Genomic DNA, 14,907 nt, shown 5'->3' on the forward strand with positions numbered 1-14,907 from the left:
CTTTAGAGAGGGGGTTGTCAGTGTAGGAGAAGAGGGGTGTCCTCTTTATATCTTTAGAAATTTCCTCTGCATTTTATGGAAAGAGGAAATCTCAAAGGTAGACTACACGATCCAGCAGCATGTACAGGGGACATCTTGATGGAGGGTCATCCAGAAGTAATCACAGGTGCAGAGAATTACGACACATTCTGATTAAAGTTACCTTCTTTTCTCCTTTCTATTTCCTGTAACCACAGCACACATTGCAACAGCCTGCAAAATGTTACATTTGGGGACCAGCGTGCTTAGAGAGCAGAGAGCCACAAAAGTGCCTGAAAAATAATTGCATTATTTTTAGTGGCGGCAGTAAGAGATGCACACATCAGGTTGAGGGGACAACTCAGAAGTACTGAACCAATCTGGAAATGCTAAAAATATTGTTCCCCCTCCAGCAATTGATCCTTTGAGCAAAGACAGAGGCACTGGCAGGGAGGAAGGTCAAATGAGAATTCCCATCTCTCAGCTGTAATAGGCTCGTTATCAGGACTGGCAAGAGTTGGGTTGGGGTGAGGGGCTAACAGGGGTCAGCTGGGGGCTGTCAGCACAAGGAGGAAGTTGGCAAAGGGCGGCATGGAGCAGGGGAAGGAGACTCAGCTCCAGCATCGAGCGCCACAGAGCAGAGGCCACGTGGAGAATGACTGAGAAATCAGTATTAGTTCTAGAAGCCGTTGCCTTTGTGGTTGTGTGAGCCCAGCAGCCCCCATGGGCGCTGGGGCAGGGGAGCGAGTCTGTGCTTGACACACGTGTTTCCCATTGAGAGCTGAAGCCGGCCCAGTAGGTGGGAGTTGGCCTGACAAAGGCGTATTGAAGTACAGGCAGAGTACGGTTTCAAAGCAGTCCGAAAAAGCACGGGAATGCTGTTCAGGAAATTCTTCAGGCATGGGCAGGGACTTGGCTGCAACTCTGCAGTTGGAAAATCTGACTGGGGCAGCTTCTGAACACAGGCTGGGCCTGCTCAGCCTCTGCAGGCCGAGCGGCCGCCCCCTTCCAGCCTCTCCACACGCGCCTGGATCGCAGGGGATTCTCTTCAGCCGCTTTGTGAAGCAGAGGAGAGGTAGGGAACTGCTCAGTTCTTGCATTTTTTGCAGGCTTTCTTTTCGCTTTCTAAGCCTGCTGTTTGTTTGCAAGTACTCTGTGTGTCTGTGTGTGTGTATGGGGGGGCGTGGGGAGGTTGGGTGTATGTGTATGAACAAGTTAGAACTCCATCACTTCAACATTTGGTGTGGGGTTGTCTGTCATCTTTTCCTCCCTCAGCCCCCTTCAAGAGGTGATTTTCGGCCGTACGCTTTGGAAAGTTAGGGTTAAGCTGGCAACACGACTGTGAAAAAGAAAAGTATGTGAACTCTTGTATTGTCACCCTGCTCCAACAGTCTGCAACTTTTCTGTGGGGAAGGACAGTTCGTTGGCAGGAAATATAATTTTAGATGAAAGTGTCTGTGTTCTTTGCTTTATGAGAATTTGGAGAGGGACGTTTTTAGCAGAAAATGGCTCTCATTTTAGAGGAAATCGGCGTTTGAAGTTTCTATTTTGGATCACACTTTCAGAGTGTAGGAACAGATACGTGTATATGAGTTCCTGGCATCTTTTATTATTATGTGGGATTTTTGACTGTCATTAAGGAGCTCCGTGATATATTTGCCTAGAAATATGCTGGATACAACATTTGTAATTCTGTTTCTAGAATAATTTTCAATTTTTTCTGAATTGCAGAAGTAACTGGCAGTTCTTCCCTCAAAAAAAAAATACTTCTGTGTTTTATGAAGTATAGACAACTAAAGAGTCACAGAAAACAGTAAATTACTCAAAATCATTGTTAAAAGACAGACATATAATACTGTGAATTTTATTTCATGGATCAATTGATGTTATTTTACACCTTACTGAAAAGAGTGATTTTTTTAAAAAAATCAAATTTTGGATAATTCTTTTTCATACATATCAACTATAATGCAATACAGATTTTTACCCCTCCCCCGAAAGCTATATCTTATTCTATACTTAACATTTAGAAAATACGTAGGATAATATAATTGCACTTAAGAACACTGTTCAGTTCTGAAAGAGCTGGACTCAATCTCACTACAGCTTTGTGATTACTCGCAGAACCATCAGCGACAGCAATGGTGTTTTCTAAAGGGGCCTTGGCCAAGAGTCTGGCTGGGGAAACAGATGAATGAATGGGTTCTTGGCTACTTCTTGAATAGCAGAAGAGTGGCTAGAACTCTCAGGGTGGACCTAAATAAAATAGGTGTGCATTGACTTTGCTTCTAAAATCTCTCAACAAGTAGCTGATAGTAGAGAGTTAGATGAATGGGTGAATAAAGAGTGGGGGGGCTGGACTTTTTCATATCTTTGTCTGCGTAAGACCTACGATAAGTGCGCAGGCATTGTGTTTTGTTGGTGGCAAGTCAGCCCTCTCAGCCAGCAATTTTATTTTCTCCACAGTTTTGCACTTGGAGGAGGGAATTAGGAAGTAAGTGACTGGAAGCAGGAATTCTTATTCTGAGAGATGGCACACAAATATTTTCTTCATGAATGTCATCTTTGGGTTGGGTTGGGATGAAGAGGGTTTGGGAACTGTTGGACATGGGATAAGATAGGACAGACAGTGACTACACTTGGGTTGCCTATGGAGTGAGCAAGATGCCAAGAGATTGGGAAACAACATGAACCACAGCCAAACATACTGCCAGTGAAAAAGGAGACTGTGAGCTCTAATTTCATACTCCTCTAAATTTAGTGTGCGTTGAGCCTTGAGCAGAGCAGGCGTGAAATAGCAACTTCAGGTTGCAGGGGTACGAACAGCATTGCCTGAAACTTGGAAGAAAGTCTATAGTTGCCCTGTTTTAGAAGTATACGAGGGGAAAATCAAGTTCCCTGGACATTTAAAAAGGAAAAACAAAGAGGGGTGTGGGAGGGTAGAGAAGAAGAAATCCAAGGCAGAGGTACAGGCTACAGGGAGGGAGGAGTGGCCACACCACAAACTGGGCAGCAGGGGCAGAGGGAGATCTGTGCACAGGAATGAAACATACATACTAGAATAGCAAAGCCCAGCGGGCACTGATTGGTTCACCTTGAAGTGTGTGGCTAAACCATGGCCTCAGTGAGGAGAATGGGTTTACCCTCTTCACAATAGAAGACCCCACGGTCAGTCTGCCCCACTGTGCCTTCTGGAAGCAATCAGAAAGCACATTTTGTAAGAATGGCATCGCCCAAGGGTTCAGATTTCGTAAGTGAGGAGGGAGCAGGCTCCTGAGGCCTTATTTTTAACCCATATTTGTTCCATCCAGAGATATTCTGCTGGGAGTGATGAGTGAAGGGACCAGGTGGAGATGGCGGAGGGATGGCAGTGAACATAGCTTGTTCTAGGCCCTGCCCGCATACACTTCATCCTTAAGACAAACATTTGAAAAGGAATATAGAATGATACGTGTGCTTTATTTTAATGCATGAATTTATTTAATTTTATTTCTTTTTTTAATTTTTAAAAACCTTCAGGGGCACGTACCGCATTGTTGTTGGAAGCATTTAATATTAATTTCATAAGGTGAGGAGGTTCATGGAATTATGGATTTGACCATCTGGAAGGGATTAGGGCCATCCTGTAGTCCAGAATTTCTTGAGTTGGGTAATATAAAGACTCCTTTTAACAGGGTGAGGGAAAAGATCCACGCCCCCATTGTTGATTTAACTGCTTTTATTATACTGCAATTTAAATATGTACAAACCAAAAATACCCACCTAGGTAATCACCTCTCTATTTTAATCATTCTTTAGCATCTATAAGACTAAAATAAATTTATGAATTAAATGCAAAGTAAAGTAATAGTATTCAGATGATCAACATTGTTATTTTAGGTAGAAGATGTTTTACTGGAATTTAATAAGGCCTCACCATGAACATGGGACTGACAGTTATCTGGAGATTATTTTGGTTCTAGACACTCATACTCTTATATCCTGGATATAGACTTGATTCTTCCATGACTTTTTTTCTCTTCAAATGTACCTTCATTTGCATGCCATGATGTCCCTTGATCTGCACCTTGAAGGAATGTTTCATTTTGTATTATATTACACTCTGCTCCTTTTTCTATTCATGACAATTAGAATCAAATCACTTATTGCCAACATGATTGTACACTGAATACAAATGCAGACACCAGAACTGCATGGTAGTAGCCATAGGTCATGAATTGGATCTGCGTTTCCGAGGACAAAATTTGGGTAAATAAAATAAGTACAGCAAAAGAAAAAAGAAAGAAAAGCACAAGAACAAATTTGGCAGAGAACTCTCAGAGTCCTGAGAAAATCTGAGAATCCCTGCTGCCTTGGAGACACTACCTTAAGAGGTACCGATTTTGGCCAGTTCTGGTTCCATGGAAGAACCTCTGCAGGAAATAGGAAGGAATGGCTCTGGAAACACTCCATCCATTTTTCTAAATAGCACAGCCACTTTTATTTGTTTCATATATTGGGATTTTGCAAGAGATTTCATTTGAAAAGAGAGTTTTAATGCTGTATCAGTAAAGATTGCATTTGGCTGCAAGTAATAGAAATCGTGCTCATAGAGTCGGAAAGTATAAAGCCTTACCTTTTGTGCATATAGACGTAGACTACACCTGGACAGTCCAGGACTGCTGCGGCAGCTGAGCGACGTCCCTAAAGACCAGTTTCCTTCCTGCTCCACTGTCCATTTGTTCATCTCCATGTGTCATGTTCAAGTCAGGACAAAGGTGGCAGGACATGAAGGGGGAAAAATACTTCTCCTCATGAGGCTTTGCCCCTTTAATCAGGAAGGGACACCCTCCCACATAAAGTTCCCCTCACTTCTCAGAATCCACACCCAGAACTGGGTCATGTGCCTACTGGCCCCATGCAGTTTCATTACCAGGATGGGTGGAGGTCCTCTGGGTATGGAATAGGAGCCCACAGATTCAGATCAAGAGTTCTAGCACTGTTCTAAGAGTCCATTGCTTCTATTTTAAAGAAGTGAACACTGAGACTAGAAAAGATGGGTTACCTGTCTAGAGAACATAGGCGTTCGGAGACAGTGGCAGTGCTTCTTGTTCCTTGACTCTGAGTCTGGAGTGGACTACTTGTTATGTGTGTTGGCTTAATAATGAGAGCTGAGTGATACTTTGGAAGCCATGCTAGAGAAAGTAACGTAATGGAGTCTTAGTACTAGAAGGGCCCTCAGAAATCACCTGGTTCCATGGTTTCTCAAAACCTCCTGAATCAGAATTTCTGAGATTAGAGTTGGGGAATCCCTCTATTTTTAAAAACTCCCCAAGTGATTCTGTTGAAGCCAACCAGACACTGGTCCACAGAACTGAGTTGGTTTAATACTGTTGGAGCTAAATCGTTATTTACTACAACAGTGCCATTTATAGCATCACTGACAGATGTCAGCCAGATGTGTCAGTAATTCGTTCAGTGATGGAGAACCTCACTGTGCTGCGAGGCAGCTTGGGGCATTGTTTCTCATCTCCAGCCCCTCAGATTGGGCCAAATTTGCATCTCTGTACTTTGTAACCCATGGCCATTGTCATATTCTCTTAAGGCACATTTGAGGGTGGTAGGAGGACCTGGTACAGAAGTGAGGTGAAGAGAGGGAGTAAGGGTAGCGGGGGTCAGAAGTCTTGGGATAGGCTCTGGGTCCACTAAGAGCTGGCTCTCAGTCTTTCCATCTGTAAAATAGGATAAGATGCCTGTAAAGTGTCTTCTCTTTCTCATTTTCTATGCTTTTTGTTATTCTCAAGCTCTCCCGTTTCTTTATGAATGTCTTGAAGTATTTCATCTCTCCCTTATCTTTTCCTGCACTTTTCTTTTTACCCTTCCCTGAACACACTCCAAGTAACCTCCTTCTGACAAAAATACTGTTCCCTGAATTCAATTCCACTCATCTGACAAGGGCGTGTTCCATGAACAGGACACTACATCTGTGAACCAAAGGGGCAGAGGGTGATTGTAAGTGAGAAGCAGCCCAGTAAGAAAGAAGAGAGAAGGGTGGGATGATCTTGTAGCAGAAGGAGAGTGATTACATTGTGAAGTGAGCCCAGGCTGTGAGGCATACAGACCTGGACTGTGACCCTGGCTGTGTGACCTTGGATGAGTTACATCCTCTTGGTGAGCCACAATTGTATCATCTTTAAAATGAACATGGTAGCATCTCCCTCGTAGTATGTTGTGAGCTTGTGCTTAGACTGCCCTTAGCATGGTGCCTTGCACACAGTAAGGACTTAAGTATGTCAGATGTATATGCTTAACATTATCTCAGCGTGAGGCAAACTGACAAAGAATGAAATAGGCAGATCAAATGATAAAATGAAACACTGAGACAGTCAGCAGAGGAGGGTTTTATGCTGAGTGATCCAGGTTACTTTTTCTTTGTTGCCTTAATTTCTCTGAAGATTCCACTGTCCTTTTTCTTTCACCTTTGCTGCCACACAGAAAGGTGGTCATGTTTCTTATGGTTTCAGATTCCTTTTGTCAAGTGTGAACTGCCTTCTGTAAAGGAAGCCATGTAAGCTGTGGCCTATTGAACAGGTCTGCAGGACTGGGGGAGGGACGTATCACCACGGTTCACTAAGTGTATAAATCCTGTGAGATTGATTTGCTCAAAGTCTTTGCTGGTGGTTGTCCTAATGGAGCTCCGGGTGCGTAGGTAGATATGGAAGCGATGGCTTTATTCTTCTTTTTAACCAGTAATGCAGTGGCACCTATTACAGTGAGCACAGTTTCCTGATAAAAACCATTTTGCCGGGGATTAGAAATTTCCTCCTTGTTCAGACCACAGTCCTTTGCCAAGGTGACAGGATCGGACTCTCTAGTGATTTCCCTGACTTCTAAATAATATATTTCGGAATTCCTGGAAACCAGGGTCAAAATATTTAAGCACTGAAACTATTCTCATAAAGCTCAGAGTAAATAGATAAGTAAGTAAATAAACATCAGAGAGAGCTCCTTGCTCCAAGCAAGTCATTCCACACCACGCTGTTGTCTCCACTGCAACTGGGTTTGTGGTCCTGGGCCAGTGTAGTCAATGAAAGAAGGTGCTTCAAGCCTAGAGATGCCTGTCCTTTGCTTCCTTTTCTTACCTGTAGTTGTCTTCTCTCCTCTCTAGTGTTCTCTACTCCTTCTAGCTCTTTCCTTCTGTGTTTTTATTCCATGCCCTCTTCCTGTTGCCAGTTTCTTTTTTCTCTTATATTTGTTCAAGATGTTTACCAAAGTCATCGGCTTCCCTCAGTGGGCAGGAGGGTTGGCAGTAGACCAGAGTCTGGACAGCAGAACTTTTACCATGCGATGATAGACCTTACCTCCTGGGCTGGCTGTGACCTTCAGAGGTTTGTGGGCTCCTTTCTGTTGCTGATGAAGCTAATCCTGGTGTTTCCCAAGCCGTGGATGCAAACACCTCGTCACAAACTGGCAATCCAGGGCTGGCCTGTGGACACATTTTGACTCATGAAGTGTTTTTTAAAAATCGACTTAGTTACAAAGCATTTACGTGTACTGAGATGTTATGTACAAATTTAGATATCTCGATTATCTAGAAAAAACTGCACAAGGGTATCCCTGGTCTGATTTCTCATAGTGTAGCAGTTGGGGGGATTTGGGCAGCGCCTGTTGCTTTAAGAGGGCACATGTCCACTTCATTCAGTGACCCCCACCTGCCTAATCTGATATCAGTAAGCTCTCAATAGGGTGTCTCATCTGAACCACAGGATATAGAAAATGATTCGAGTGACCATTTTTTCAATTCTTCCAAGGGTGGTACGTATAGCACCATTCTAGATGCATAAGAGAGAAGTTAGGACATCATGTCTGAATTCTCTCAGAGGACACTGTAGAGATGGGCTAAGTGTCCACTAGGAAGAAATGCAGTAGAACAGTATGGTGGCCAAGAGCGTGGGTCTCAGAGTTAGACGTTCCTTGGAATCAGCGCCTCATAGAATTGTACTTAGGATTAAAATTTTCAAATGTGCTAGAAATCAAAACAGTCACTGCCTTTGGGGATGGGGATTGATGAGGAAGGGGCATGAGGGAACTTTCTAGGGTGATGGAAAGGTTCCCTATCTTGACTGAATATTTTTTACACAGATGTACAGATTTGTAAAACTCGAGCTGTGTAGTGAATATCTGTGTATTTCAGTAGGAGTAACTTATAACTCAGTAAACATATATACATATGTTCATGTGTACATACAGACATATGTGAAGGCATGCAAAGTGCATAATAACTTTTAGCTGTTATTGTTTTCCTGCTTTCTGGACACTTTAATTTAAAAAAAAAAAAAAAAAAGAAATAGGGCTTCCCTGGTGGCGCAGTGGTTGAGAGTCCGCCTGCCGATGCAGGGGACACAGGTTCGTGGCCCGGTCCGGGAGGACCCCACATGCCGCGGAGCGGCTGGGCCCGTGAGCCATGGCCGCTGAGCCTGCGCGTCCGGAGCCTGTGCTCCGCAACGGGAGAGGCTGCAACAGTGAGAGGCCCGCGTACCGCAAATAAATAAGTAGGTAGGTAGGTAGGTAGGTAGGTAGGTAGATAGATAGATAGATAGATAGATAGATAGATAGATAGATAGAAGGAAAGAAATAACTTGACTAAAAATGAGATGAAGAGATTTTCCCTTCAGACCACAGATTTCCCTGCAAGCATTTGAGAGCACAGGTAACAGCTAAAGATCCTTGCCAAACACAGTTGTCAAAGGAGAATCTACTGGATCAATGCTAATTTTATGGAACTATTGAATCACTATAGAAGGATGTGCTTAATTTGTTGTAACTGTTTTTCATGATGCTGTAAAAATGTATGGGTTTCAGAGACATATCAAAAATGGTTTATTACCTGGGAAAAAATGCCTATACTTAGAGTAACATGCACCCTGGCTGAAATATAGTAGTCCCTCAATAAGTTTATGAAGAATTGTCTTAAAATTACTATCCATGTTGAGAAATTCTAGCTAAAACTGTTACCAAAACAAGTTCCTAATTAGTAATCACACTATTCTGACTAAGTGTGTACACATATCTGGAAACATTTAACACAAGAATTGGAACAGAGTTTTCACCCAGGCACTCTGGGTTCAAATTCTTGCTATGTCTTTAACAAGCTGAATGACTTCGGGTAGGTCGCTTAAGCTCTCTGTTTCTCAGTTGCCTCAACTGTAAAATCAGGATAGTACTAGCACCTGCCTCATAATTATATGTCTGTGACAATTAAATAAGTTCAGTATAGTGTTTAGAACAGGGTCTGGCACATGGTAACCACTACGCAAGTATTTATCAACAGTTTTGTATTCTTTGTGTTAGGAAACGTGGTTTTGTTGTGATTTGCCTTTGGGTATTGTTCAAAAGGCATGTGTATGGTGGTTGATGAAAGTGGTGTCAAACAGGAGTTTCAGTTGAAAAGACTGAAGCCTGGAATTCGTGGGAAACATGCTGTTTTCCAGTTTTAGCAGACTTTGGTCTTGGGACTAAAGTCTCCCTGAACCTAGTTTTCTCATCTGTTAAATCATGACTTGATATTGTCCATGTCCTCTCCAAGCTTTGTGTCTCATTCTCTGATCTTAAGTGTTTGAGTCATGTTCATTATTATTTTATTACACAGCTTGGTCCCCAAGTCACAGAAGCACTGTAGAGGCCCGACTGCGATTGCCATCATCTGGTTCTGGGCAGTATCATCCATGGGGATGTAAGAAGCCCCGGTTTTGTACAACACAGGGTAGCTGAAAACAATCTGTCGCTCCTATTAAGAAAGCTGGTTATAGACGAGGCCACAATGGGTAGATGCAGTGCCCTTTGCATGTGAAAGTGACACTATTAAATTTGCTCTCAGTGTTTGAAATTATTTTTCCTGTTCAGGGTGTTCAGTTTACATTCTTTCCTGGTTTTCAACTTACAGTGTCAAGGACCACGTTTAGAATGATGTCTGAGTGTTACGCAAAGCCAGATCTCCCTGACTCTCCAGGTTCCTTCCAGTCTGCTCAGATATTATTGTACTTTCTCCATGAGGTCAGCCTCTCTCATGCTCTTATACGTGGAACCTGCCCAGCTCTTCACCTGCTACCACTGCTGATCTGCCTTTTCCTGTCTTTTTTGTTTTTTTGCTCTTTTACCCGTAACCCCCATTGTCTTATGACAAAAGTTTCAAACATAATTTTCATGTTGATTATCTGTCTCTCCCATCGCTGCCTCCTGTCACTGCCATGAGATTAGGGACCGGTGGGTTTGCTCTCTGATGTGTCCAAATGCCTGTAATAGTGCCATGAGAGGACCTGAGGAAAACAGAGTTGTCAGGTGGTAGCAGTGTATATGCCCTTTTTAAATGCATCTCATACTAAATATACCTAAATGGTCATTCTAAATACCTTGCATCTTTTTTTTTTAACATCTTTATTGGAATATAATTGCTTTACAATGTTGTGTTAGTTTCTGCTGTATAACAAAGTAAATCAGCTATACATATACATATATCCCTATATCTCCTCCCTCTTGCGTCTCCCTCCCACCCTCCCTATCCCACCCCTCTAGGTGGTCACAAAGCACAGAGCTGATCTCCCTGTGCTATGCGGCTGCTTCCCACTAGCTATCTATTTTACATTTGGTAGTATATATATGTCCATGCCACTCTCTCACTTCGTCCCAGCTTACCCTTTCCCCTTCCTGTGTCCTCAAGTCCATTCTCTACGTCTGGTCTGTGTTTTTATTCCTGTTCTGCCCCTATGTTCTTCAGAACCCTTTTTTTTTTTTTTTTTTAGATTCCATATATATGTGTTAGCATACGGTATTTGTTTTTACCTTTCTGACTTACTTCACTCTGCATGACAGACTCTAGGTCCATCCACCTCAATTCAAATAACTCAATTTTGCTTCTTTTTATGGCTGAGTAATATTCCATTGTATATATGTGCCACATCTTCTTTATCCATTCATCTGTCGATGGACACTTAGGTTGCTTCCATGTCCTGGCTATTGTAAACAGTGCTTCAATGAACATTGTGGTAAATACCTTGCATCTTATTCAGCGAAAGCTAAGTCTTTGCCTCATTCTGTGTCTACTGGAAGGAAAATTGGGCCTGAATTTGAGTCCAGACCCTAACCAACTTACTACTTAGGAACCCTTGAGAACATCCCTTCATTCCTTAGTACCTCGGTATCTTAATTTATGAAATAGTTTTAATAAGATTGATCCCCCAGAGTGCTGTCAGGAATGTATGAGCTAATGTATCTGAAAATGCCTAGAATAAATATGTATGTGTGTTTCACAAAGATATTTCTGTCTGAAATGACTTCAGCTGACACCTCACACATCTAAATCTCTACAATAGTGAGAATTAATGTTTGTAATTATATTGAAATATCTTCTAATTCATCAGAGATAAATATTTTGAGTTTAAATAGAAGACATATTGAACTTTGGAGGAGAACTTTGATAATAACATCTATAAAACACACACACACACACACACACACACACACACTCATACTCATGCATACCTTAACCTAGCAATTCAGCGTCTCATGGCTTCTCTGAGCGCTCTGTTTGGACATATGTGAAACTTATATGCCCCATTCCTGTGGCTTTAAATAATACTCATATGCAGAAGATTTACACATTTCATTTCTAAGCCGCCTCCCCCCTGAATTCCAGATCCATTTCTATGTGCCTTTGTGACACCACCCCCATGGATTCTTCTGTGCATTTCAAAATCAGTGTGATTTAACAGAGCTCTCTCTCTCCTCTCCTCACACTCCATTTGCCTCCTGCCCCATGAGCCACTATCCTCTCAGTATTCCCCATCCTGATAAATAGCACCATCATTCGCTCTGCTGCTCATGCCAGAACACTGGCATTCTCCTTGACTCCTGTCCTGCACACACCCTAGGTCTAGGGAATCAGCGAATCCTGTTAGCTCTACTTTCCAGACAGATTCCAAATACAGCAACTGGCCACCTTCTCACTCAACCTCTACCCAAATCTGGGCTACTGTCACCTCTCTTTGGGTGACTTCAGGAGTCACAGGCCCCTGGTTTCTCTACGGGCACTCTTGGCCCCTGCAGTCTATTCCTTACAGAACAGTGAGAGTGATTCCAAAGTGAAAATCTGAGCACTCCTGCACCTTGGTTCTCTGATAGTTACTGTCACAATCAGTGTCTTACTTATGGTTTTACTGTGGCGTATAAGACCCAATGTGCATTCCTTCTGCCTGCACTTCCAAGCTTATTTTCAAACACTCTCCCCCTTGTGTGCTCTGATCTAGCCACACTGTTCTTTGAACATGCCAAGTGAGCCCCTACCTCAGGGCCTTTGCACTTGCTGGTGCTGTTTCCTCTGACTGGAGTGCTACTCCCAGATGTCCTCATGCTTTACTGTCTTGCTCGTTCATGACTTTTTCTCAAATATCTCCACCACAGAGAGGCTTTCCATGACCGTCCTACAGACAGGAGCCTCCCTGGTCATTGCCTGTCCCCTTCTCTGGCTTTACTTTTTTATTCATAAGACTTATCCCAAGAATAAGTATGACAAACTAGATGTTTGTTTATCTGTTTATCATTTCCTCCACTAAAATGTAAGGTCCAAGAGGCAGGGAATCTGTCTTTTACCACTGAATGACTAGTGTCAGCACGTGGTAATACCCGTAAGTATTCATTTGTTTAAATGAGCATTGGTATCAGAAAATTAGTGGAAACAACCTGTGTTCACCACTAAAGAGTTGATTAAGTTAAATATCATGTGCACATACAATTTAAAACTAACTTTAAAAAGAAACAGATTTCTGTATTTTTTGTGGGACTATCACTGAGCTATGTAAATGGACCAACTTAGATGAAGAACAATAAAGAGTGAAAATATGCCCTTCTTTCTGTGAAAAAGAAAAATTTAAATGTGTGCATGTATGCTTTGAATGTATGTATTGGATAAAGGCTGTATGTGTATTGAACATTTCTTTAGGGATAAGAAGAAGGCTGGTAATAGTTACCTCTATGGAGAAAGGCTGAAAGTGTGAATGAAAAAGGTTTTCTTAACTGTATCTTCTTCAGCTCTTTTAAATGCATGCACTTGTCTAATTTTTTGCAGTAAAAACTCTTCAACACTTACATACTCCAATTCTTAAAAAACTAAAAGATGAAATACCTTGCTTTTAAATTAGTCCAAATATTTGTTTAAATAGAACATGCCATTCCTGGACCATTTCATACAAATAGGCATTTACTTTTCTGGATGATTGTTATATCAGAGCTAAAAGTGAGGAGTTTATTACCATTACCATCGAAATTGTGCCATATGTTAGCTATCCAAGACTGAAGCCTTGTATGGATGGGTGAATGAAAACAACCCTTGAAAAGCAGGTCATTTGAAATCTGAGACCTCAAAATTAACCTGGTAATGGAAAACTATTTACGTGCCAAGATAATCCAAAATGACTTAGATTTACAACAAACTCTAGAAACTGTAATGAACCTGGGAGAGAACATATTCCTGGTATTTATATAAACTGGTTACAGTTGTAAACAGTGATGTAATTCATGTTTACTTTTAAATGTTCTGGAAGTTGTAAGGTGCCGCAGCAGCGTTAACAAACCCTAGCTCACTTGATTTGTATCACTTGTCTTATTTCTAAGTAAGTGAATGTATTTATTAGCCGTGGTAATTCTGTACTCTTCATAACGTAGAAGGCAGAGTATATTTAATCCACAGCTTCTCTCTGCAAAGCCCTCCTTTACCCTTTCCTCTGAGCTCATTCAGTGCCCACCCTGCTGGCCATCCTGCTTAACTGGAGGATGCTCTTAAGGCCGAAATGCTTGCTCTGTCCTCTGCTGGAAAACTTGTTCTACCTCTAGGTCTCGCCTTAATTGTCATTTGGTCAGAATGGCCTTCCATGACCAGTGTGGTTCACCCTCTACTCTGTGTCATGGAACCTTCTTTGTTTCCTTCCTCCCACCTAACTTTAGTTCTAATGGTTTCATCCATTTACTTGTTTACTGTCCATGTCTCTCATTAATATACAAGCTTGATGAAAACAGAAATATCTTACTCTTCCTTTTGAAGACCTAGATATACCCAGGATATGTTGTGGTACCTGGCACATAGTAGATGGTCAAAGATTTTTTTTCTGTTTGAAAAAAAGATTGAGATCGGGGTTTCCTCCACAGCCAAGTCTGTGCTTTGCCACGTTTCTTTGCCCCACGGTATGTAACTGTACAGAGAATTGCAGTCATCACTCCCGTAAGTCCCCTTACGGAACAAGACATTATGAAGCCTAGTGGGTAGAAGAGTCTAGCAAGCCTTAATAAAATGCCTGCCAATGCTTCCTTGTCCTCAACCCTATTAGTAGAGTGGATCATGCCCCATAAAATTTTATAGGCTCCAGAGAAAAATCATCAGGAAACTTGATAGCATTGATGTGTCTTTGGAAGGTTTACTGATTGTTTTTTAATCATCCCTCAAAACATAATGCATTCTTGCACAGCAGACTGGTAATGCAAATACTGTAACTGTTTCTAGATATCTCTTTTATTTGAGGAGGAAATAAAGAAAACCTGTTCCCCTCCTGAAGAAGAATCCAGCTGAAACAAAAACACAACGCAGACAGAAAGTGATGGTTTCTAACAGTATTATTCTAGAATAGGTGTTCAGCCTCATGAAATGTGCCAGCTGTGTATGTTTCTACCCCAAGACCTTCCATCATCCTGTTATCAACTGATAAAATGTGGGAAGGAGGGCACTAGAAGATCTTCCAGTAACTATTTGGTACCTACCAGATCTAGGAAGGGGAGTGAACATGGGTATGACCACTTGAGTATGACGAGGCTGGTTTCTGTGTTAAGATGTCAAAGTTGTGTCAAAGTAGTGGGATTTAACATTTT

The 14,907-nt window shown here is 42.0% G+C and overlaps 1 protein-coding gene across 2 annotated transcripts in view; it reads left to right on the top strand.

The window, feature by feature from the left end:
* The window catches only part of SGCD (sarcoglycan delta), an 852,328-nt gene that overhangs the window by 440,695 nt on the left and 396,726 nt on the right, over positions 1-14,907 (top strand). The window contains exon 4 of one of the 2 annotated variants that reach the window (XM_029218575.1): positions 3,330-3,374. In XM_029218575.1, the coding sequence (XP_029074408.1) occupies positions 3,372-3,374 (3 nt within the window). In that variant the 5' untranslated portion in view covers positions 3,330-3,371. Of the gene's footprint in view, positions 1-985; positions 1,094-3,329; positions 3,375-14,907 lie in introns of those variants that run through there. The other variant, XM_029218577.1, reaches the window with a different exon arrangement.

This window comes from Monodon monoceros, unplaced genomic scaffold (assembly GCF_005190385.1).
Source record: "Monodon monoceros isolate NGI ecotype Baffin Bay Population unplaced genomic scaffold, NGI_Narwhal_1 Super_Scaffold_12, whole genome shotgun sequence".
NCBI lineage: Eukaryota > Metazoa > Chordata > Mammalia > Artiodactyla > Monodontidae > Monodon > Monodon monoceros.